The following is a 27,068-nucleotide window of genomic DNA, read 5'->3' as shown; positions in this document are numbered from 1 at the left end:
GGTCTCATAAAACATCTCAAATTTTAAGGTTTCCTGATTTTACAGGGAAACTTAATTTTGCTGAAGAATTTATTAATTCAGAAGTTTATGAATACCTGTACATACTTTTAAAATAACCAATTTATATAAAAAGGTATGTAGATATAAAAAGATACCAGAATTAAAATGATGTACGCCAGACACAAGTTAAGTCTACAAAAAAAAGCATCAGTGATGCTCGAATGAAAAAAGTTAAAAGTCTGCTAAATACATTACAAAGTTAAGGAATCTATTCCTTGGGTAGACAATCCTTAGCTTTTCGAAAAGGTCAAAGTATATAATAGAACAGTGACTCAAAAAAGAAACAAAAGAGAAACAACTCGAGGTTTAGAATACCGTTAGTAATGATTACCGTGCTTGAAAGTCACATGTAAATCTCTTTCTACCTTGTCCTGAATTTATAGATAACAAAAACGAAAATAAGCTTTCACGAGTGAATTTTAAAATAGGATTGCATGCAAGTAGTATTTTAGCGCACGAAATAGTAAATAGAAAGCATCTCACTGATACTCAGGAAAAGAATACGCATTTGCGTCATCACATATCTTAAACTTATAGTTGAATTCGAATATCAAACGGCCTACATTAAAGGTTTTGAATCCGGATTCATTGACATCTTATCCGGAATTTTTAAGAACGCAAACCGATAGTGTGCTTTTGAAATGGGATCTATAATGTGAATGAATCAAGACGTGAAGGATAGTTGGTCAACACAGTGAATACAATTTTCAAAACAGTACCATAGTACAAATATGTAGATGCTATAAGGTTAAACTATTAAAACAAACAAACAAAATTGAATTAAAATTTTATAATAAACTTAGTAAACGTTACTGTTAGTATTTTTTTTCAAATTCTTTTGAATATATTATAATATCAATAAACAAGAACGTCAAGTATTTACGGATGGACATTTTATTTATCGTATGAATCTATTTTTAAATTCTAACATTCCACTTTGTGAATATATAACTATACAAACTATAAGCAAAGACTTCTAAATCACTACTAAAATAGTATAAAATAATCAACATTAATATAATTGTAATTAAATTTTGTTGTGATTATTGTAAATCATTTTACGGTTGTTGTGAGCTGCAAGGATTTAAAATCATGCTTTATGATTAGAAAACACACAAGTATTTTTATTCACGATCGTATAAAATTTAAATATTGAACAAATTTATCTTACTTTCCGTTGTATGGATATATTACAATACAAAAAGATAAATAATAATTACTCATAAAAGTTGAATACTAAAATGGTATGAAATAACTAACGTAGAAATATAATGATTATTGTTTATAAACATTTTTTTTGCAGGATGCAAGAATTTATTTAGATTTAAATTTTATGTTTCCTTTACAAAAATACCAAATTAAGCAGAGTATATTGCCATATAAAATACGTATTTCTTAAATGCAACTCTGAATATTTCTTTGATTCCGATTGAATTAAATAACTTTTGATAAAAATATTATATTTCTGTTTTCCGATCTAATATTATTATTTTAACCAGAATGTTCTCTCCCGTATAAAGTCTATGGTGAAATACACAGTACCCCGTGGTTAAATCTTCAAACATAATTACTTTACATGTTATCGAGTCAATAGACAATACCACGTTATAATTGACCCAGATACACACAGTGTACAGCGGTCGTTTTAAAACAAATATAATTTCGTCGTCAAGGGCCATCAAGGGACCATATCAAAGACGTAGATAACAACCTGTTAAGACCTGTATAAATGACCGAAAACTTTCGAGACGTTCCGAGAATTTTATTCTGACTTCCGGCCGAGGGATATCGAGTGGCCCATAGACACATCCAAAACTCGCCAATATATAAGCATGAACCCCTCAGGGGGTTCATGCAATAAAGTAGCATTTGTCATGCATTTACTATCTCTACTGTGTATTATGTCATTGAACAAGCATCCATTTTTTTTTATAAATTCCAAGAATATATACCATATAAATATTTGAATAAGTTTATTAAATTTGTATGCCCTTAATATCGATATTTCTTTTTTTAAAGTAGGGCGAACTAACCCAGGGTGAACGGACACAGGGCGAATATGTTATTAGGGCGAATGGACCCGATACCATATCTTACCCGCGGAGGTGTGCCGAATATTTTCTTCTGTCCTTGATTTGTTTACCTTTAGGTCTTTAGTGTAACCCGGACTTACGTTCAGCACATATCGACCGTGAGACCCTCATTGATTGATTAATGTTCGAAAACAACCCCCGTAGTAGAACACCAACCGATTGTATCGTTACTGGAGGGTATCGGAATCAGCAGAGGTTACTTAGACGAAAGTATTGGTACAATGTTTTACGATTTCGTTCTCAGTGTGTCGTTCGTCTGTCGGCAACTAGTTATGAAAATAAGATACAAAATTTAGACCAACCATAAGCACCTTTCCAGATTTAATGAATGAATGACGTCATGTCATCTACCAGACATATTTGTCATTGTTAGTAATAATATCAGAGGAATTTATACATTTACCAGTGAAAATGCGGACTGTAAACGGTCAATCAGTGTTCATATTGTTCGTTGTACTTACAAAGGTCAGTCTTGCATACATTGAGGTAATTCTCTTTCGTTTTTATCCCTCAAATGACATGTCAAATGCAGGATTTATGCTGCACTCTCAGCCAGGGTCCAGACAAGATTCTTATTGACCTGAAATACACGTTAACAGCGCAAGAAAATACCCGTTAATTGGCGGATTATACCTCAAATTAGGTATAATCCACCATTTGACATATAGTGCAGGTAAACAATTTGTGGTAAAAAAAAAAAATGTCACAAAAGGTTTTTGAGTGATATTTTTGAGCATCTTATTGTAAATACATATACTACACCTAGCAGTGGCGGATCCAGAACTTTTCCTAAGGGGGGGGGGGGGGGGGCCCGCTGACTAACTAAGGGGGGCCCGCTCCAGTCATGCTTCAATGATTCCCTATATAATCAACCAAATTTTTCCCACGAAAGGGGGTGCCCCGCCCCCTCCCCCCCTGGATCCGCCTATGCCTAGCGCCTGTGACTAACAGTAACAGTAATATTGTTTAATAGTACCAGCAGAAACTACTTTCAGCAACAGCATGAAAACCAAGAAACATCAAGAGACAAGTTGTGTCAAGTCCTTAGGATAAGAATTGGATATTCATAAACAGTCAGGGGACTTACTTAAATGAGTGATTTTCTAAATCACTGATTCAAGTAACATTATTTCCACAAAGGTTGGAAGTGAGAGTTGTCTTTCTTTAATAATCACCTATTTAAGTAGTACAAATTAATCACTAGAAGAAGTGATTTAATTACATTGTACATATGTAGCTTTAAATATAGAATAGTAATGATCCAGGACTAATTATGTTTCTAAAATTATCAGAACCAACATCTGTGTTGATAGGATGACCAGGTCATTTCAGGTGATGACCTTGTACTGAATCTAGGATAATGACATAAAAATCACTTGTTTACATAGGCGGATCCAGGGGGGGGGGGGGGCCCTTTCATGGGAAAAATTTGGTTGATTATATAGTGAATCATTGAAGCATGACTGGAGCGGTCCCCCCTTAGGTCAGTCAGCGGGCCCCCCACCTTAAGAAAAGTTCTGGATCAGCCACTGGTTTATTAAAGTATCATACATTTGTTCCTCAATTTACTTCCCAAAAATCACTTCTTTAAGTATCATTATTTTAATAACCCCACTAATTTCAACACCCCCCGAACAGTGAAATTTTTATCGGCGAACAGGAGAATTTTATTACATAATCTGAAAGATGAAACCTTGAACTTAACAGGAAAAATACTGCCACTGCTGGGAAAAATCTGTTAAAAAAGTATCAGTTCATTATGTAAAGCCATTATTATAGCATTTTTTCAACTAAAATAGAATTTGCAGTTAAATGATAGCATTAAAGGCATAAACCTTGCTACTTTTGAAAAAGAAGCAAAAAGGTCATTTTTTTAAATTATACTAATGAAAAGATATTATTTAAACCTGTGTTTAAAATTTTGGTAAAACTACAAAATCACAATTTGTGACAAAACTTTGAATTTGCTACTTAAATAAGTGATTTAAAAATCATTTATTTAAGTAAGTCCCCTGACTGATGAATATACATGTATAGTTATTTCATACCAACTTATTTAAATGCACTCAATATATGGTCTACGAAAGCTTTATTTCAGCCTATTGTTCTTTATAGACATCATGCTGCATACTAATAAAATAGACAGTAGTTAACCGGAATAATCTAGTTTAAAATATCACAATTAAAAATATTTAAGCACAAAAATAAATATACGTCTGTTTGCAGTTACCTGACCAACCCTTCTTTTAAGAGCTGACACTCAGCATGCTCAGTCATTATATTCTGTTGTAAAGTAAAAAATTAACTGAACTTGTGTCAAAAGCAAAGGTAGAATTGTCAATAAAATTAATTTATTGCTTGATATCATCAATGATCATACAATGTACATGTATATCTAAATATTCACAATTGTGAATACGACACCTGTTTTAAGAATCTTTCAATACAAATGTATGTGTGATGATACAAAATTGAGAATGGAAGTGGGTAATATGTCAAAGAGACAACAACCCAACCAGAGAGCAGAAAACAGCCAAAGGCCTACAATGGGTCTTGTTTATTAACCATGTTAACTGAAATAAAAAAAAAGACTAACAAAGGCTCCAGACTCGGGCCAGGCACATAATTGCTGTGGGTTAAACATGTTTACTGAGATCTTAACACTCCCCCCTATGCCTGTAGCCAATGTAGAAAAAACAATTTAACGTCAATACACACATTAAGTCTCGGATAAAAAGAAGTCCAAGTCCGATGTTAGAATAGGTAACAAAAGAAACTAAGCAAAATGACAAGGATACATACATTAACTCGCAGTTACTGACATGCCAGCTCCAGACCTCAATTAAACTGATTAAAAGATTATGTCTACAGTGCATACTATCATAAAATTTATGAGAAGAACATAACTTGTAACATGCCAACAACTGGTTTTAAAATACATGTATATGTGATGATTTATTATCATGTTTACATTTATGAATGATCTATATATGTCCTTGTACAAGTGATCAAAATTATCAAATGTTTTGACTATCCAGTAGTTGTGATATCGAAAACCCTGGTGTTGTAATTTTTATGCCCCCACTGCCATGACTGAAGTGATGGGGCATTAAGATTTGTCCGTCTCAACGTCCATATATATGTGACTATGTACGTGTCCGTCCATACCTCCCAAAATTGGTTTCCTTTCTCTAACTTTAGTTTGCCTCAACAAAATGTTAAGAAAGGTTCTTAGAACTTCTAGAGTTGCATGTATGCACTTTGATACAAATGGAAAAAATGCTGTTTTATTTCATTTCCATTCTTTGACTTTCATTTGCCTCAACCATATGTTATAAAACTTATATACATAACTTAAGTTTGCTTCAACTAAATGTTATGAAACACATAGTACACAATGCTTATGGCCAAAAAAACACAGATTAAGAACAAATTTGGGTATCATCACATTTACAGTTTTTATACGACCCCAAAATTTTTTTGGGATCGTATAATGGTATGATGTCGTCGTCGTCGTCTGAAGACACATTGCTTTCCGGATAATAACTTTAGTTTAAGTGAATAGATCTTCATGCAATTTTTCCAGAAGGTTCAATACCACAAAAGGAAGGTTGGGATTGATTTTGGGGATAATGGTCCCAACCGATTAGGAATTAGGGGCCCAAAGGGCCCTAAACAAGCATTTTTCTAGTTTCAGGATAATAACTTGTGTAGAAGTATTTCAATTGCTCTGAAATCATATCGCAATGTTTAAAACCACAAGTAGAAGGTTTGGATTAATTTTAGGGGTTATGGGGCCAAAGTTTAGGAATTAAGGGCCAAAAAGGGGTCAAAACAAGCATTTTTCTAGTTTCAAATCAATAACTTATGTGTAATTGTATGGATCTCTCTGAAATTGTACTACAAGGTTCAATACTACAATGGAAAGCATGGGATTGAGTTTAAGGGTTATTGCTCCAAGGGGGTTTCAAAAAGTTGGGGGGGGGGGGATTTTTTGTGTACCATTTTTGAAGGGCTTCCTTTTTTTCAAAATTTTTCAAATTTCGAATTTTGAAAAGTTTCAAGAAGAAATCTTCAATTGCACAGTATTGTGCAATAGATTTGTTAGATCTTTGACCACATTAATTTTGTGACAAAAACCTATATTATGTCAAAAATTTGATCACAATCCAAATTCAGACAGAATCAAGCTTGAATATTGTGACCAAATTTGCCCCAACTGTTCAGGGTTCAACAACTGGGGTCGTATAAAGCTGCGCCCTGCGGAGCACCTGGTTGAGTTATGTCTACTTATAGCGCTACATGTATATGCAAACGGGGCATAATCTGTGTCCTGTGGACATTCACCATTATTATACAACCAATTTTGCGGTAGTTTATTGCTATCACGTTGTCGTCGTCATTGTCAGTGTTGTCTGATGACATTTGGTTCCGGACAATAACTTAAGTATAAGTTAATAGAAATCTATGTATAATACAATTATTTAAACACAGGGTTTATAACCATGATAATCATAAAAGGAAGGTTTGAATTGATTTTAGTGGTTTTGGTCCCAACAGTTTAGGAATGGGGCTAAAAAGGGGCTCAAATAAGCATTTTTTAGTTTCCAGACGATGCATGTAACTTGTGGAACAGCGTATGGATCTCTCTGAAATTATACAAGTTTCCATACCACAAAGGGATGGTTAGGATTAGCATTGGGGTATTATGGCTCAAACCGTTTAGGAATTAGGGGAAAAAAAGAGGGGGGGCAAGGGTTTCCTGGTTAATGGACAATTACTTTTAAGTACAATACATCATGATACGTAATTTAAAAGTAGTGTAAGGGAGGTAATTCAGACATAAATTATGTATAAAGAAGTTACTACATATCTTAAAAATGCTGATTAAGATAAATGAATTTATGCCATGAATATGTATGTCATTTTTATACGACCGCAAAAATTGAAAATTTTTTTTGGTCGTATATTTGTATGACGTTGACATTGTCGTCATCGTCGTCCAAAAAGACATTTGGTTTTCCCACTCTAACTTGAGTATAAGTAAATAGAAATCGGTGAAATTTAAACACAAGGGTTATGACCATGAAAGGAAGGTTGGGATTGATTTTGGGAGTTTTGGTCCCAACAGTTTAGGAATAAGGGGCCAAAATAAGCATTTTTCTTGGTTTTCGCACAATACCTTTAGTATAAGTAAACAGAAATCTATGTAATTTTAAAATAAGGTTTATGACCACAAAAGGAAGGTTGTGATTGATTTTGGGAGTTTTGGTTCCTACAGTTTAGGAATTAGGGGCCCAAAAAAAGGTCCCAGATAAGTATTTTTCTTGTTTTTTCTTCGTCCAAAGACATTTGGTTTTCGCACTCTAACTTGAGTATAAGTAAATAGAAATCTATGAAATTTTAACTCAAGGTTTATGACCACAAAAGGAAGGTTGGGATTGATTTTAGGAGTTTTGGTCCCAACAGTTTAGGAATTAGGGGCCAAAAGGTTTCAAAATTAAACTTTGTTTGATTTCATCAAAAATTGAACTATTGGGGTTCTTTGATATGCCGAATCTAACCGTGTATTTAGATTCTTAATTTTTGGTCCTGTTTTCAAATTGGTCTACATTAAGGTCCAAAGGGTCCAAAATTAAACTTAGTTTGATTTTGACAAAAAATGAACTCTTGGGGTTCTTTGATATGCTGAATCTAAACATGTACTTAGTTTTTTTATTATGGGCCCAGTTTTCAAGTTGGTCCAAATCGGGGTCCAAAATTAAACTTTTTTTTTGGTTTCAATTTCAACAAAAAAATTGAATATATGGGTTTCTAGATATGACGAATCTAACCATTTATTTAGATTTATGATATTTGGGCCCGGTTATCAAATTGGTCCACAGTGACGTCTAAAGGGTCCAAAATTGAACTTTATTTGATTTCATCAAAAATTGAATTCTTGGGGTTCTTTCATATGCTGAATCTAACCATGTATTTAGATTTTGGATATTGGAATACCACAAAGGGATGGTAAGAAGTGTCTTTGGGAGTTATGGCTCAAACTGTTAAGGAATAAGGTGCAAAAAAGGGGGGAAAAGGGTTTCCAGGTTAATGGACATTTACTTAAGCACAAAAAATAATTTAAAAGCAGTGTTAGGTTGGAAATTGAAACTCATTAGAATATCTCACCTAAACTGCTGTTAAAGTATATTGGAAATTTGCCAAAAACTTTATTATTAATAAATTCCATTGGAAATTTGCCAATAACTTAGTTTAATGAACTTCATTGAACATTTGCCAATATAAATGCTTTTTTGTTTATCACCTTAAACCGATGCTTTATGAATTATTCTTTGAAAATTGGAGTTATCTTTCTTTGTCCAGAATAGTAGTTGAATCAACTTAAATCATTGCTTTATACAATATACAATGTATATTCACTTTAACTACCAACTGATAAATTAAAACAATCTTTACCATTCAGTGATTACAAACACTTTTTTGACATTTTATTATTTTATGATCTGTTTAAATGAGTAGTTATTGTTGCAAACTCCATTAGAAATTTGAATTGAGATCAGTTTTGAAATAAGGGAAAGGGGGATGTGAAAAAAAAAATGGGGGGGGGGGGGGTTCAATTTTTCTCAATTCAGATTTTAGAAATAAAAAGAAAGGATTAATATTCCACAGCAAAGTGAATTGCTCAAAGGCAAAAATTTTTTTTTTATTTTAAGTTCATTAGGCCACATTCATTCTGTGTCAGAAACCTATGCTGTGTCAACTGTTTAATCACAATCCAAATTTAGAGCTGAATCCAGCTTGAATGTTGTGTCCATACTTGCCCCAACCGTTCAGGGTTCAACCTCTGCGGTTGTATAAAGCTGCGCCCTGCAGAGCATTTGGTTCTATGTTGAAGCTTATATAATGTATTTAAATGGGTACATTTTTGTAACTATGGTTGCAAACTGCATTGGAAATTTGAATTGAGATATTTATGACCATATATTGTGTGAAAGAATTTTTTTCTGCAAAAAGGGAGGGGGGGGGGGGGGGATTGTGTGGTGGTGGGACAATGTTTTCTCCTCAAGATTTCAGAAATTAGAAGGAAAATTTCTTTAATATTTTTTTGGGCCAAAAAATTGGGGGAAAAAGATAATTTTTGACATAAATGTATAACTATGCACACTAAAACTTTCATCTAGAATATCTTGTTTTCCCAATTTTATTGGAAAACTCATAGATAATAAAAAATACATGTTTGTTTATATTTTTAAAATTGATAATTTCTTTTTGTGAATCTTTCAGGCACTTGCAGCTAATATTGATAATGATATACCTGCATCAAAATTTGTTCCATCTGTTGCATTTAAATGTGGAAGACCAGCAATGCACAAAACAAGCACAGGGTGGCAGAAGGATACCAATACAGACTGTAAAGAGGATAAACTAGACATTCTTAAATACTGTCAAAGTGTGAGTAATGTTAATTACTTCCAGATCAAATGGAAAAATTATATCTTCAATATGCCCATACAAGACAACTATCCCAAGAATGTACATGTTGATATGACTAATTTGTCTTGTGGTTACAAATAACTGACAACTGCAATACTACACATTATCAAAATAAGGAGATATGGTATGATGCAAATGAACTGTTCACCAGAGCTGAAATGACAAAAGCAAAAGCAATTACAGGTCACTGTACAGTTTCAACAATGAAAATTGTATAGTATCAAACAAAAACTCACCCTACAAAACTCAACATAGGGATAATGATGCGGTGGGGGCGGTGTTAACTAGCTAACTTCTTAAAAACTTTAAAAATATTTAAGAAGGTGGAAGACCTGGATGCCTCAAGTTACGAAGTTTCCGTCTGTCATATGTCCAGTGTCCTTGACCTCATTTTCATGGTTCAGTGACTATTTGAAAAAAATGTTAATTTCTCTCTTATTATGAGTAAAAGGAAAACTATATTTGGTATGTGCCTACCTTGCAAGGTCCTCATGTCCGTCAGATGATATTCTGCTGTACATGTCTGTCTGGCATGGTTCATCTGATCTTGACCTTATTTTCATTGTTCATTTGTCAATGTTTACATGTAGTTTTCTTGGTTAAGTCTGTTTCTTAGAAACTATAAACAATAGCTATTTGGGTCAACTATATTTAGAGTATTGAATGATTGTAAGGTGTTCATGTACATGCATTTTTTGTTTGGTTTATATCACCTTGACCTCATTTTCTTGGAGTTTATGTGATAGTTGTAGGTTGCAGGAAAGCTTTATATTTAAAACTATCAACATAATATCAATGATTAGTAATGATTAGTAAGGAATGTGAGACATTTCAGCATGTGCACTCTTGATAGTACAATCTAAAGTTTTTATTGTTTACTTACCAATGTACAAATGTGCTTTGATTGTTGAAATATACAATGTCACGTGGTAGACTATCCAGAGAGGGACCATATAAATGATCCGAGAATCTTGATTACGAGGATATCCTATGGACACTTCCCAAAACTCACCAATATATGAGAGAATCCTTTAAAGGGGGAAAAACTGAAAATGTAGAAATATTACTCACAGTTATTTCTGGGTCAGATTTTTTGCTGTGCACTTGTTAGTTTAGATAAACTAATTCAAGTGCATCAGGTTAATCATGTTAATATTAGGAAAAGAAGGGACCTCTCAATTTAAGGGTCAGATGGTCAATAGTCAAAAGTTACACATGCTAAGAAACATGAGGAACGCTAATAGGTGAGTCAACTGTTTTCTGGCTAAAAAATATCCAAGGTCTCAGAAGGAATTTTCTGTATTTCAAGACTATATACATATATATATATATATACTGGCAAATTTCACTCACATCAATTTCACATGAATTTAAATTCATGTGAATCTCACATAAAATTCACATCAATTTCACCTCAAAAAAACTGATACCTGAAACTCATGTAAAATCAATTTATGTGAGTTTCACGTGAATCTCATGTAAAACTCAAGTGAATTTTATGTGAAAATCACATGATGTTTTGTTTACGTGAAATTCACATGAAAATTTATAATAATGTAATTCAAATAACATCTTAATTTTTAAATTCAATTAAAATCATGAAAAAAAACTCATTTATTTTTTTAAAAGATCATGTGAAAAATTTCATGTGAGATTCATAAGAATCTTGAATCTTGAATATCATTTCATGTGGAATTCACATTTAACATCCCTCTACTGTTAATTAGATAATAAGTGTATTTTCAATTCTTGCAGGTGTTCAAAAATTTTTCTATAACTAACATTGTTGAAGATCATGAAGTTACAATTAATTGGCCAGACAAATTTGGGAAAACTGAGGAAATAGCAGTTACACCCTACAGATGTATAGGTAAGATATTTATCTCCTGAAAACTGTGATGACAATGCATTTTTGGAAAGAAGAAGAATGTTATATCCCATATCAAAGAGTGTTGAATATATTATAATCACCTTCTTTGTACAACACAAACATTTGGTCAGCAGCTTGAAAGTAATCAGTTCAGCACTTTTCTCAGACATTGCTTCTTGCTTGGCTAAACTGAATTTTTGAAAATATTTGTTGTATCAAAATGCTTTTTTTCATAGCTCTTGAGCTTTCTGTTCATGGAATACTTTTACAATTATGGACTTTTGACAAGGTCAATACTTCAAATATTGACCTGTTCAGACTATATTGAATGAGGACAAAGTCCCAGAGTCAATATAATATAACATTGACCATATTTATATAAGCCCAGGTGGTCGTGTGGTCTAGCGGGACGGCTGCAGTGCAGGCGATTTGGTGTCACGGTATCTCAGTAGCATGGGTTCGAATCCTGGCGAGGGAAGAACAAAAAATTTGCGAAAGCAAATTTACAGATCTAACATTGTTGGGTTGATGTTTAGATGAGTTGTATATACATTATGTACACAGCCATGTATCACCTTCATTGCTGGTGATCCGATGGATAAATCTGTTGTAGAGTTGTCACTGACTCAGACGTACTTATAAATATAATTATTTTCTGTGACTGTATCTTACATTAATTTGTAGGATCCTTTACTATATATAATTGAGCTGATCTGTAACAATAACATCTCCATGCCTTATATATCATGTACTGTAGTACGACGCTAGATTAAAACTGACGAGGAAAGGTAAAACACGGCCACCGAAAGCTTTATTATTGTGAAGCCCAGGTGGTCGTGTGGTCTAGCGGGACGGCTGCAGTGCAGGCGATTTGGTGTCACGGTATTTCAGTAGCATGGGTTCGAAACCCCGGCGAGAGAAGAACAAAAAATTTGCGAAAGCAAATTTACAGATCTAACATTGTTGGGTTGATGTTTAGACGTATATATATAAAGTGCCTAGAATATATATATAAAATAAGCTAGAGTTAGAGGAGGGGATAAGGTCTCTGTGCAATGCTAGGGGGTCTTGTCGTAGAAGTACGAAATAAAAAGAACAGAATCAGATCTACTCTAACATCGTTAGGTTGATTTTCTAAGCACTTAATGTAATATATATATATGTGTTGTGTACAAGATGTACAAGGGACTCCAATGAAATGATTCACACAGGCGTTGGTTCACCACATGGAATTTAAGCATGTTGTTAAGATGTAAATTTGTACAGGGTTTTGTACAAGTTATAAGTTTTTTGACACCTACCTTCCTGCGACAGGTGATACAGGTGTATCTTATAAAATGTACCAGTGTAATGTTTTGAATTAAAAAAAAAATCAACCTAACATTTAATCCTATTCTCTTAGTCTTCAATCTGGAAATGAGGATGGTTTAAATTCTAATTTAATTTTTTTCCTTATACCATATTCATATCCATACAAAATCTTTGTGTGGTCTTATAATGTTTTTGTATCAATGCTCAGTATTAGACTGTATTATGTAGTTGTGAAAATATGACAGAAATATGCGAAGCAAAAGAATGTGTGCTTGCATCATCCATTTTTGTTCAGCAGATCATAAAACACTGATAGCTTGTACAAAAAATCTGTACAAATTATAATTTGTACAACATTACAATTTGTACACAACATATATATAAAAACGAAGGCTCGACAAAAATAAACAAACATAAATAAATAAGAGAAAACAGTTAAAGAAAAATAATACCCGACAATTGAAAAAACAATCCCAGACTTACTAACTTAAAGAAAGGTGTTTTTCAATGAAACATTTTGTTTAAAGCAAAAGTAGAAGAACATACAAGTCAAAGATATTGTGTTGTACAAGTTATTATCCTTTTCTCAACAAAAATTGTACAAGTAATTACTGGTACAATTATATTTGTACAGGTAACAACTTGTATGATGGCATCATACAAGTAGTTAGTATTACTCATACAAAGTTATTGTACAAGTAATAACCTGTACAAAATAATAAAATGTACACGACATGTACATTATATACATTATCCAATTTATATATTAGCATGTGACACTTGTGGCATTCAGTATGTGGGAGAAACAATGGACAAATTCAATATTCGGCTCAATAACCATCTTTTGTGGTACAAAACCAACAAAAACTATCCTCTCACAAGACATTTTTGTTCAAAGAAACATCATTTTGATAATGTTACCTTCCAAATCATAAAAGTCAACACCGAGTGGGACACCACGGCGAGAAGGAGAAGAGAAAACTTTTGGATCCACCAGCTTCACACTTTAGAACCTAATGGTCATAACGAAAAAGACAAGAAAAGGTACAGGAAAGATAAAGAACAATTTAATACCCAGCACCGTCCTTTTTATCCTGTAATATTGGCTAATGGACGTTGCAAACTTCAACCACCAATTTTGTAAATAATCTTGAAATTCATCTAAATTTAGTATTATTTAAAAGGCAGCTAAATTCAAGTGCATCATGTACATTGAGCTTCAAAAGTTTCTTATCATCTACATCCAATTTTACCTGGATAGATGCAACCTTGATAAGGCTAGTTTGTCTAGCAAAATATTGCGTTTACTTTTATCATTATGTAAATATTTTAAACATTCTAATATTTTCATACTAAAAAGTGTGTTAAAATAACATTGTTAGGCAATCTATATATACATTGTGATATATGTAATTATTGCAATTAGAAAAATGGACTTTGTACATGTTGTACAATTGTAATTTAGCCAGATTTCCACTGCCTGTCAACTGTCACAGAGCTCTTCTAAGGCACTGGTGATAAATCCGTGTTTTACTTGCTCGGATTATTAATATTAGAAACAGTATTTTTGTATCTATTCTGTATTCTCAAAGCTACATATGTACAGTTGGACTACAAATCTGCAACTCCCAGTTTATGACTACACATGCTAATCTTATCTATAAAGTCATGAATATTTATTAGCTATGTAGGTGTGTCAAAATTGTATCATACGCGATAATGACCAGCCAGTACACTGTAATGATTTCATTAACCAGTATTAAAAAGATAAACATAACACTGGCTTTAAAAACTAGTTTTCATATATATACATATTTATTATGTACAAGTTCATATATATACACTTTCAATATATTACATTGTTCAATAAAGAGACACATCCATTCTCTATCACTAACTATATTCAACATGTTCAAGTTTCCCCACATCTCAATATTCACTCACTTTTATCATCGTAAAGGTCTTTACTACTTTCATAACTTTCTCACACATTAAATCAATATTCATCTCCATATCACACAAGTATAGGGACAGAATATAAACAAACAGCAACATAAATTATGTGCTTCTAATTAGTAATGATTACAGTTAAATTAAAACACAGCTGCATCATACGTTAAATTTAACAGTCAACAGACAGTCTGCATAAGTTCATAAAAACAATAAATCTACAAATACTTAAAATTTTAAACATGCTTGACCATAGTAAATTAATGTGGGCAATTATATACTGATCTGGGATAAGAAATAAATGTGCAAAGTTTCAGTCTATGACACAACCAACATGGCAGACATGGCAAAAATGTTCAGCAAAGTAAGATTTACAAAAAAGTTTATGACCAAAATTGTCAATTAACCCCCTTAAGGAGTTATTGCCCTTTAAGGACAATTTTACACAAGTTGTTTATGTTTTTTGGCTTTGAAAATCTTCTCCATTAAATCTAGTATAGATTTTGTATTTTATTTCCTTGTACATCAAGAAACATAGACAGTATATCTAAAAAAGAACATATGGGTAAAATGCATTTATTTGCCTTTGAAGCAAATATGACAGATACATGAGATACAATGAACATTTAAATGACATTTTTAAGCCGCTCATTAGGCCACAACAATTTAATTTCTTGTTCTACGGATTTTTGGACTCCAAAATTTGGGGCGAGCGAGCGATTTGAAAATTTTAATAAAAAAATATTTTATTTGCAAATTTTTGAGGCGAAGCTTGAAAAGTAAAGGCGAGCGATTATAATTTTTTTTTGTAAACATAAAATAATAGGTTTTGACAATATTAAAACTTGATTTATCACTTGTACTTTGACATTTTATTAATTTCTGAAGTATTTTTTCCCTGTTCACCAAGAAATAATTAAATATGGTCTATGTATGTGTGACTGACAATGAGACAATTCTCCATCCAAATCATAATCAGTTTGGGGGCAACCCCTTAATGTTATAAATATCCCTTTTACATGTTTTATGAGGGATCAATATAAGTTATAATATATTTGTTTGTACAAAAGGGCTCATATTTTCTCATAGAACTATATATCTATCTGGTATTTAAAAAAAAATGGTCAAAACATGTCCAAGAATCTAGTAATATTCCTGGACTTTAACCCTGTAATAACACATTTACTTTAACAGTTTAATATTATTCAAAATAAGTGGACCCCTCTTTCAGAAAAATTTGTTTAAAATATGATGTAACTCTCCTCTTTTTGAGTACAAAATTCTAAGTGTTCAAAGGTTTTGTATAGAAAAACTATACAAATCCTTGGTATTTCTATTTTCTTTTCTACATCAGTAAAATGACCCCTTGTCTGAGGGAGGGTTGTTCTCAACCTGATAATAACAAACACAGGTCAAAGTACGGCCTTTTACACAGGGCTTTGATACAGACCAAACAGCAAGCTATAAAGGACCCCAAAATTATTAGCGTTCACAATTCGAACAGGAAAACCAACGATCTAATTTATATATCCAAACGGGAAAATACAAATAAACAACATCAACAAACGATAACTGCTGAACGACATGCTCCTGAATCAATCAGGACAGGTGCATAAACGGTGCATAAACATGCAGCGGCTATGGATAGTTTTGTTTCGCCAGCATACAATATAATTGCAGTTGAAGGCAAATCCTTCAGAAGTTCTTTGTACTTTATTCTAACAACGATCATTTTTGATAGGAAATATAAGTAAGGGGGAAAGAAACCAATTTTTTGTTCTTCACGGAAATACCCGCTGTTATAACTTTTTATCGGGGCACTCCAGGTTTCATGCTGAAACAAATATTCTCACAGATATTTACACAGTGTGGTGGGGTGCTTTTATGTTTAAAATCGTTATATACAGGTTAGATTGTGATAAATTTAACAAATGTTGATATCTTTTTATAATATTTACAAAAAAAAAACGGTGCGGGAAATGGACATGATTACAATTCCGGATGCGGGAAGCGGGAATATAAAAAAAATAAAAAAATTCTGTTTTGAAAAAAAATAGGTGCGGGCGGGTCCGTCGAACAAGGGATCAAATTGGTGTGGCCTTAATATATATTGAAAAGCAAAAAAGCTCATTGATGAAATTTAAGCCAAAAAAAAATACAGGTGAGAGATTCAATTCAGGCTCTTGAGAGCCTCTTGTTTATATTCATAACAATAATTCTAATATTGATAAATAGACACATGACATGTATTTAAACTTTTTTCATAGTGGGACGTTTCGAGAGTGATGCTTTATTGGTACCTAGACACTGTAAATTTGAACATGAACATGGCTTACCTGTAGTATGTGAAGGCTATCAATATTGGGCAGATGTAGCAGACAAGAAATGCAAGGCACAAAATATGAAGAGAAATGATTTTGCAATGCTACTTGACTGTGATATTGGCAAGTTCAATGGAGTTGAATATGTTTGCTGCCCCGATGAACAAGGTACATTTTTGTTTGATTTATAGACATGTCATTGTTTTCTTGTAAAAGTCTTAAGTTTGATTAAGGTCGGGAAAAGAAGAGTTCTTTGATTTTAGAATAAAAGAGGGGCGACAGCTACCAGAGGGACAGCCAAAAAGGATGGGGGATATTTTTCAAATTAAATAGGTCAACTATATTTAGTGTATTGAATGATTGTAAGGTATACATGTATTTCTTGGTTAATGGTTGGTTTATCTGACCTTGATCTCATTTTCTTGATCATGTTTTGTTTATGTGATATTGTAATAAAGGTTTATAGTTAGTAAAGAAGGCAAGACATTTCAATGTGTGATTTCTTGTATTTAAACTTGAAAAAACTTATGGTTACCCTATATTTTCTTTTGATATTCTCAAAGCATTTTTATGCCCCTGACTTGATGGAGTTGGCATTAGGTTTTACCCTTGTCTCTCTGTTTGTAGGATCCTCCCAAAGTTGGTTTCCATTCTTTAGTTTGCCTCAACCAATTGTTTTAAAACTTATACACAATGCTAATTACTACTGTGTCACTTTAACCGTTCTAGAGTTATGCCCATTTACAATAAGAAAAATTGCTAACTTTTTATACGACCACAAAAATTGAAAAATTTTTTGGTCGTATATTGGTATCACGTTGGCGTCGTCGTCGTCCGCTGCGTCGTCCGAAGACATTTGGTTTTCGCATTTTAACTTTAATATAAGTAAATAGAAATCAATGAAATTTAAACACAAGGTTTATGAACGCAAAAGGAAGGTTGGGATTGATTTCGGGAGTTGAGGTCCCAACAGTTTAGGAATAAGGGGCCAAAAAGGGGCCCAAATAAGGTTTTTCTTGGTTTTTGCACCATAACTTTAATATAAGTGAATAGAAATCAATGAAATTTAAACACAAGGTTTATGACCATAAAAGAAAGGTTGGGATTGATTTTGGGAGTTTTGGTCCCAACAGTTTAGGAATAAGGGGCCCAAAGGGTCCAAAATTAAACTTTGTTTGATTTCATCAAAAATTGAATAATTTGGGTTCTTTGATATGGGAATCTAACTGTGTATGTAGATTCTTAATTTGTGGTCCCGATTTCAAATTGGTCTACATTTAGGTCCAAAGGGTCCAAAATTAAACTATGTTTGATTTTAACAAAAACTGAATCCTTGGGGTTCTTTGATATGCTGAATCTAAACATGTACTTAGATTGTTGATTATTGGCCCAGTTTTCAAGTTGGTCCAAATTGGGGTCCAAAATTAAACTTTGTTTGATTTCAACAAAAATTGAATCCTTGGGGTTCTTTGATATGCTGAATCTAAACATGTACTTAGATTTTTTTATTATGGGCCCAGTTTTCAAGTTGGTCCAAATTGTGGTCCAAAATTAATCTTTGTTTGATATCAACAAAAATTGAATTCTTGGGGTTCTTTGATATGCTGAATTTAGATTTTTGATTATAGGCCTAGTTTAAAAAAAAAATAATTCTTGGGGTTCTTTGATATGCTGAATCTAACCAGTATTTAGATTTTGGATATTGGACCATAATAGGTAATGCCCAATTTAGAATTTCAAGTTTTTAAGTTTAAGTTCTTAGACCACATTCATTATGTGTCAGAAACCTGTGTTGTGTCAACTATTTAATCACAATCCAAATTCAGAGCTGTATCAAGCTTGAATGTTGTGTCCATACTAGCCCCAATGTTCAGTGTTCGAACTCTGCGGTCATATAAAGCTGCGCCCTGCGGAGCATCTGGTTTGTTTCTGTTCTCTTTTTTTCAATTTGCCTCAACCAATATTGATATGCTATAATAAAGTGTTTATTTTATGTCCTCATGAATCTCTTATGTATGGGAAATAATAATTAAATTTTATTTTCATGCTGGGCTTGCTTTTTATAAGAATTATTTTTCCATTCAAGATATGATAGGTGACATGTTTATGGCCTAATGAACACCTTTGATGGTCTTTAATCTGTTGATCACTCTATCTGGTAATCTGTTGATCACTCTATCTGGGGTTAACTAGTGTGATCACTATGATATTCAGGGGACAATTTTACTTTGCAATTTCCTTCAATCCAGACAATTTGTATCCTTCGTTTCTAATGTCTGAAATGTTTTCAATTTTTTTTAGAAAACTCAAATCCATGAATTTAAAAACCCACGAACATGTAAATGTTGCTCAAACCACGAAAATTGATACCCACGAATTAAAGTACTTTCACAGTACGTTTTAAGAAAAACACTGATTTATTTAGCATTAAGGCTTTTGAAATAGACCTATTTATGAACTAAATTGTGACCTTTTTTGGTGTTTAATGATAAAGTTTATATTTAAGGCCATTTTGTGCCATAAGTGAATTGAGATTCAAATGAGTTGAATCATTGACTTGCAAGCCATCAGTGTTGTTCAGCTTATTTTGATCTTTTTTTATTGACTGTTAATTAAGCTTAATAATATTTCATAATTCCACTTTGAGACAAAAACAAAATATAACATTTTTATTTTTTGTCAACTTATTAATTAGTTTACTCATCTTAAGTCTGAAAAAGTTATGAATACAACAAACTGTTTACTGTTGTCATTGAAATCTCTTGTAAATAGTCATTTACCAGGTAAAATGAGTCATATAATATGTGTATCAAAAATGGATAAGCTATTGATTTTCCTGTTTTATATCAGTGAACATGTTGTTTTGTATTCATCACTATATAGGCTCCAATATCGATTTCTGTCAATGTTAATTGATCCAGTATATGCTACAGTGCACATGGTCAACTCATGAGCTAATAGTTTAAGCTCACTTTTCTTGTTTCAATGTTTTTCATTAAGATATGTTTTTCATGATAAATTTACCTTAGTATCAATTGACATCTGTACACATTCATGTATTATTTTACACAACAAAACTATAGAGGGATAAACAATTCATTTTTTGTCTCACCTAAAACAAAAGTTGTAGTCTGAAATATTATAAAGAGATAAGCATCCAACTGTGACAGCCTTATAAACTATTTCTATACTATAGCTATAAAGCTTTGAATTTTTATTTCAGAAGGTAGAATGCTTCATACCTTGTATGCAGATGACTCATTTTACACATTTTTCGAGTGGTCTAGCACATCTTGCATAGTGTAAGGCGATTTGGTGCGACCATATCTCAGTAGCACAAATTCAAATCCTGGCCAGGGAAGAACAAAAAAATTGCTTCCGCTTTATTGGGCTGATATTTAGACATATTATATAAACAGAATGTGTTTTCAGCTTTGTTACTATAATCACCATCACTGGTGACCCAATGGAAAAAATTTATTTAGTGTATTGAATAATTGTAAGGTGTACATGTATTTCTTTTATATGGTTTATATGACCTTGACCTCATTTTTTTATCATTTTAAGTTTATGTGATAGATATATATTTTAGACTATCAACATAATATCAATGGTTAATAAAGAAGGCGAGACATTTCAGCGTGTGCACTCTTGTTTCATCATGCTTGAAGATATTGACTTAATATTTTTATGTTGTTTACACCATGACAAGTTATAGATCAAGTTAGAATTTCATTCTATTACAATGAATTCTAACCAGTATGTATGTATTGCCATGCAATAGTCACAGAATGCTTGTTATAAGGAAATTTTGCAGTTTTTAACAGGATTTTCGAAAATATCAGTTACTGATTTGGGGATGTAAGCAAGCGTGTTGGTGGATGGTCGGGTGGATTCTGCCAAACAGTGTCCCTTCAATAACATGAAAACACTTTGACCAATTTTATCAAATTTAGATATGTTGAAGCTTGCTAATTAATATATGAAGGTCAAGTTCAAGTTTCAGGAGTTTCGCTCTTCTCGTTGTTGAGTTATTGCCCTTTATAATATCCAAAAGAGGTATTTATAATGTGATTGAGTCGTTTCTCTTTGTTCAGAAATGGTTAATTATATACATTGATAAAGTTTGATTACACTAAGCCTTCATAAATAATGTCCAACTGTTATCAGTTTACTAAGCATATGGTTAATTTCTTATTTGACAATTATAATTGAAGCGACAGATTTATTTGAATATTTTCTGTTTCTAAGTGTTGGTGATGATAAACATGATATAGGAGTTGTATAAATATAGTTATAAATTTACTGTTCATTATAAGACATTTTGAAGATCTAGTTTAAAACCCACTTTGTAACCAAAAAGTCAATGCTGAAACTCTGTCACATTCTACATCAGGATTTATCCTAATAGCTTGGGTGTGATCATTCACTCTTGGGACAGCTGCTTATTTTGCAGTTATCATTGAAATACAGTCTGGCTGTTAAAGAATCAAGTCTCTTGGAACTCCTGTTGATCCCTTAGCAATGATGCTGTCATTCAAGGATCTAATAAGAAAATGTATAATTATATTCCCTTTTGATATGATACTTCTAGCATAAAATATCTTACCATAAAACTTAATAAACTTTTTTCAAAGAAAGGCAGTTAGTGAATTCTTTCTTTCAAGTAATGTTTTTTTTTTCTTCTTTTTTTTTTAGCTGAAAAACCACTGGATGTGCCAGTAGAATTGACTCCAGTAAAGACGAAGCCACAAGAAATACTTCTTGGTGGAGATGACAACAAAGAAGATGCTTACATTGCATACCTCAGAGCTGATGACTCTTTCCTTAGTAAATATGAGAATGAACATGACAAATTTCTAGCTGCAGAAAGTGCAATGGATTCTCACCACCATGAAAGAATTACAAAGGTACGAACTTTATATGTAATTGTATAGTTATAAGCTACAGTCAATGCAATGACAGTACAGAAGTTAATACTGCTTGAATACTACTAGCCAAAAAGTATCTGTTATTGATGTAAGTTAAATCTATCAAACATATTTATCAAAAAGGGTATGGCTATTTGTATATTTGTAGGTAAAAAAAAGGAATTATTATGGTGGGGGCATTAAGTTTTTCTGTTGTTGGTTTGTATGTCTGTTTTTATGTCCTGAAATTGGTTTCCATTCTCTAACTGTAGTTGGCCTCAACCAAATGTTATGAAAAATTATATATATACAATGTTCTTTATACGCTCCTCATTATAGGATGTATTATGGTATACTGTTGTCCTTCCGTCCTCAACATGTTGGACATTAAATTAAAAAACGCTTTCACCAATTTGCATAAAACTTTGGTGAATTGTTTTAACTATTGATGTGAGCTCCCTTGTGAGTTTTATTAATTTTAGATTTGAGGTTTACGAGTTATGGGGTTTTATTCATTTAAAAAAAGGGTATTTTCCAGTTTTCAGACAAAAACTCTAAAATGCTTTCACCAATTTGCAAGAAATTTTGGTGAATTGTTTATATATATTGACATTAGCTCCCTTTTGATTTTTATAAATTTAAGATTATACTTTTCTGAGTTGCATGGTTTTATTCATTAAAAAAAGGTGAATTTTCCAGTTTTGGGATAGTAACTCAAAAAAGCTTTCTGCAGGTCTCATGGAACATTGTTGAATAGTTTATATCTATAAAGGTAAGCTCCCTTCATATTTTTATAAATTTTAGATGTTACCTTTCTCAGTTATGGGTTTCATTTATTAAGAAAGGGGTGATTTTCCAGTTTTCTGACGATAACTAAACTTGCTTAATTGTTTATATCTATTGATGTAAGCATCCTCTTGATTTTTGTAATTTTCTGATATGACGTTGAGAAGTTATTCTTTGTAAACTTGACGGGCCTATCATGCGCTCATATTGCAGCTGTTTTTTTTACAGCAAAACATAGATCAAGTTTGACGTGTCACTAGTACTTTTCAAGAGTTATGCCCGTTTCAAATGTATTTTTTTTCCATTGTACTTGAACAAAATGCTAACTTTATCTATAACTTCTCATAATTTAAACTATATAACAAGATATTATATTCAAGCATGACAAAAAAATTGTGGAATTTGAGTGAATTTTCTAAGTCAAAGGACCATAACTCTGAACAAAATGATCAAACCTTAACAAAATTTGAACTTGATCTACATGTATCTCTTGTCTTGATAAAACAATATAGCAATTATTGAATCAATATCTTCAAGACTAACAAAAAAAGTGGAAAACTGATTAATTTGAGTGAATTTTTAAAGTCCAAGGACCATAACTCTGTACAAAATCATCAGACCGGAACAAAATTTTAACTTGATCTGTAACTTGTCATGATAAAACAAACAACCAAATATCAAATCAATATCTTCAAGCATGTAGAAAAACATGTGGAAAACTAATTTGCCATACTGACGGATGGACAGACCGAAGGATGGAGTGCAAATCTGAGTCCCTTTCGACTTTGTTGGAATGGGGGCTATTAATCAATTTTCAACATTTTTTGGCATGCATGAAGTTATTGACTTGTCACTTGGTATTTGTTATGTAGTTTAACTACACTGGTCATGACAAGAAATAGATCAAGTTGGAATTTTGTTCCAATACAATGATTTTTTAACCAGTAGGGGACAATATTTTCTCGTGGGTTTGAACCCACCCCACTGAAAAATGGTAATTTTCAGTCTATTTTCCGATTTTAAAACGACCTTGAGAGGTGAACACTGACAACACTGTGTTTCTTTGTCATTCAAGTATTACCCTATTGTAACAGCAGTCCATTCATGCTAACTGGGAGTATGTGGGACTTGGGTGTCTTGCTGGGGAATTATTATTGTCAAGTCAGGTCTGCAGAAATGTCCGTTTTTACTGATTTCTGACAAAACGGTGACCTAGATTTTACAGACTAGATTCCTATTGGCCATCTTATACCTTCTTGTGTTCCTGTACCACGTATGCATGCATTTATGATAATAGTTTATACCTACAGTCACTTCCAGTTATGTAGTGGCCATCAAAAGATGCCCATCCCACCTGATTTTGGCTACTTTTCACGTCTTTCCGATTTTGAACTCTTCAACGGCTTTTAAAGTGCCATATTTTCAGACATCTGAGAAGAGTTTATGGACCATGAACTGCTATTTGAAGTCCCTGCTGTCATGACAGTTCAGCTGGGGTAGTTAAAAAAAAGTATGGAGGGTCATACGAGCCATCAAAGAATGGTTGTCGCCATCACGCCTAAAAGGGTTAAAGAACTTTGTGGTAGGGGTGTTTGTTATTCTGTATAAATTAACTTTCTGAGTGCTATATATATAATTTTTGTTGATGTGTGCAAATTATAATTTTTATTTCATCCTGTTTAAGGCATCAGTGTACTATGGACACATTCTTGTTAACTGCTGAGACCATTTATTTTTAGTGGACCTTTGAATGTTTGATATGCCCCCTTTTAGCTGTAGATGATACTCAGAAGCTGCAAAAAATATTGTTTCCATTTTCAGATGATGAAAGAATGGCAAGAAGCAAGATCCAATGTAAACAAATTAAAGGAGTCAAATCCAAAGGGTGCTGAAAAACTCAACAAAGATATTATGCAGGTATTTTAAATCATCTGTAAATTTATCATTTGAATCGGATAAATAAAACTAGAATCATGAATAATGAATGTTGAAGAAAAACAAATATATATTGGACTTGAAAAATATAGAAAACAGTAATTTCCCACTCCCATTCTCTATTATCATAACTATGAAATATACACATTCAAATAAATTTTGGGGTGGTACAATGCTATCACTTTCTCAGCTTTGTCGTCAACATTGCCATGCAGTGTTTTCCATTCGTCATTTAAGCCAGGTGTGCCGACCACCTTCTTTTGAAAGCTGACCACTTTCCATTTTAGGAGGTGGATTTTTTTCTGTTCTGCACCATAAAAATTTAAATACTTATCACTTCTCACTGATTTGTTTTCAATGACAAAAATGGCAGATCAACAGTTTTTAAAGTTTTCTTTTATGAATCGGGGGAAGAGAAAGGTAGATAACGATGGTGATAAGGAAAATTCTTCGCCAAATAAGTCAACTTAAACAGATAGTTGTATTGAAATTGAAAAATAAATCATCAAAGTAGCGAAAAAGGAACACACACGAAGATAAAAAACTTGGGAACAGGACTTTAAACTACTGTTCTGTGTGTCAAAAGCACTAAAGAGAGGAACAGGACAGAAACTTGTATCGATAGGCTATGCATTGGCAGGAGGAGGGAGTCCTGTAAAAGCCATCTGCTAACTGAGATACATAAAATAGTGAATGAAAGAAGAGAAAAATCAAGAAAGGAATAAAATTATTGAAAAGAAATAAATCAGAATAGAATATTTGACAGTTTTTTCAATTCCATTAAATGTGAATACAATACTAATTCTTCTTTTTGTGACCCCCACCAACAGTAAAAAAAACCAACCAGTTGGAAATGGTTTTTTTTTAAAAACCACCTGGTTGCAAGTGTTTTTTTCAAAAACACCACCTTACATTAGTGAAAAAAGGAGAACACTGTCATCTTTGTCGTCCAAAGACATTTAGTTTCCAGACAATAACTTAAGTTTAATTGGTTGGATCTCTATGAAATTTAATCAAAAGGTTCAATACCACAAAAGTAAGGTTGGGATGTTTTTTATATGACCGCAAAAATTTTAATTTTTCGTCGTATATTGCTATCACGTTGGCGTCGTCGTCGTCGTCTTGCGTCGTCGTCGTCGTCGTCTTGCGTCGTCATCGTCCGAATACTTTTAGTTTTCGCACTCTAACTTTAGTAAAAGTGAATAGAAATCTATGAAATTTTAACACAAGGTTTATGACCACAAAAGAAAGGTTGGGATTGATTTTGGGAGTTTTGGTCCCAACATTTTAGGAATTAGGGGCCAAAAAGGGCCCAAATAAGCATTTTCTTGGTTTTCGCACTATAACTTTAGTTTAAGTAAATCGAAATCTATGAAATTTTGACACAAGGTTTATGACCACAAAAGGAAGGTTGGGATTGATTTTGGGAGTTTTGGTCCCAACAGTTTAGGAATTAGGGGCCAAAAAGGGGCCCAAATAAGCATTATTCTTGGTTTTCGCACCATAACTTTAGTATTAGTAAATAGAAATCTATGAAATTTGAACACAAGGTTTATGACTATTAAAGGAAAGTTGGGTTTGATTTTGGGAGGTTTGGTCCCAACAGTTTAGGAATAAGGGGCCCAAAGGGTCCAAAATTGAACTTTGTTTGATTTCATCCAAAATTGAATAATTGGGGTTCTTTGATATGCCGAATTAACTGTGTATGTAGATTCTTAATTTTTGGTCCCGTTTTCAAATTGGTCTACATTAAGGTCCAAAGGGTCCAAAATTAAACTTAGTTTGATTTTAACAAAAACTGAATCCTTGGGGTTCTTTGATATGCTGAATCTAAAAATGTACTTAGATTTTTGATTATTGGCCCAGTTTTCAAGTTGGTCCAAATCGGGGTCCAAAATTAAACTTTGTTTGATTTCATCAAAAATTGAATAATTTGGGTTCTTTGATATGCCAAATCTAACTGTGTATGTAGATTCTTAATTTTTGGTCCCGTTAAAGTCCAAAGGGTCCAAAATTAAACTAAGTTTGATTTTAACAAAAATTGAATTCTTGGGCTTTTTTGATATGCTGAATCTAAACATATACTTAGATTTTTGTCGAGCCTGCAACTTTTGTTGCAGAAAGCTCGACATAGGGATAGTGATCCGGCGGCTACGGCGGCGGCGGCGGCTACGGCGGCGACGTTAGCTCACTTCTTAAAAGCTTTATATTTTAGAAGGTAGAAGACCTGGATACTTCATACTTCGTATATAGATGCTTCATGTTACGAAGTTTCCGTCAGTCACATGTCCAATGTCCTTGACCTCATTTTCATGGTTCAGTGACCACTTGAAAA

At 32.8% G+C, this 27,068-nt stretch overlaps 1 protein-coding gene across 2 annotated transcripts in view; it reads left to right on the top strand.

Moving 5' to 3' along the window:
• Positions 1-2,460: 2,460 nt before the first annotated feature.
• The window catches only part of LOC143079730 (amyloid-beta precursor-like protein), a 42,479-nt gene continuing 17,871 nt past the window's right edge, over positions 2,461-27,068 (top strand). The window contains exons 1-6 of one of the 2 annotated variants that reach the window (XM_076255279.1): positions 2,461-2,618; positions 9,441-9,608; positions 11,406-11,520; positions 17,049-17,270; positions 21,801-22,012; positions 24,620-24,715. In XM_076255279.1, coding sequence (XP_076111394.1) covers positions 2,565-2,618; positions 9,441-9,608; positions 11,406-11,520; positions 17,049-17,270; positions 21,801-22,012; positions 24,620-24,715 — 867 coding nt within the window. In that variant the 5' untranslated portion in view covers positions 2,461-2,564. Of the gene's footprint in view, positions 2,640-9,440; positions 9,609-11,405; positions 11,521-17,048; positions 17,271-21,800; positions 22,013-24,619; positions 24,716-27,068 lie in introns of both variants that reach the window. The other variant, XM_076255278.1, reaches the window with a different exon arrangement.

The sequence above is a fragment of the Mytilus galloprovincialis genome, chromosome 6 (genome assembly GCF_965363235.1).
Source record: "Mytilus galloprovincialis chromosome 6, xbMytGall1.hap1.1, whole genome shotgun sequence".
NCBI classification, from domain to species: domain Eukaryota; kingdom Metazoa; phylum Mollusca; class Bivalvia; order Mytilida; family Mytilidae; genus Mytilus; species Mytilus galloprovincialis.
This window is presented reverse-complemented; position numbering and strand designations above follow the sequence as displayed.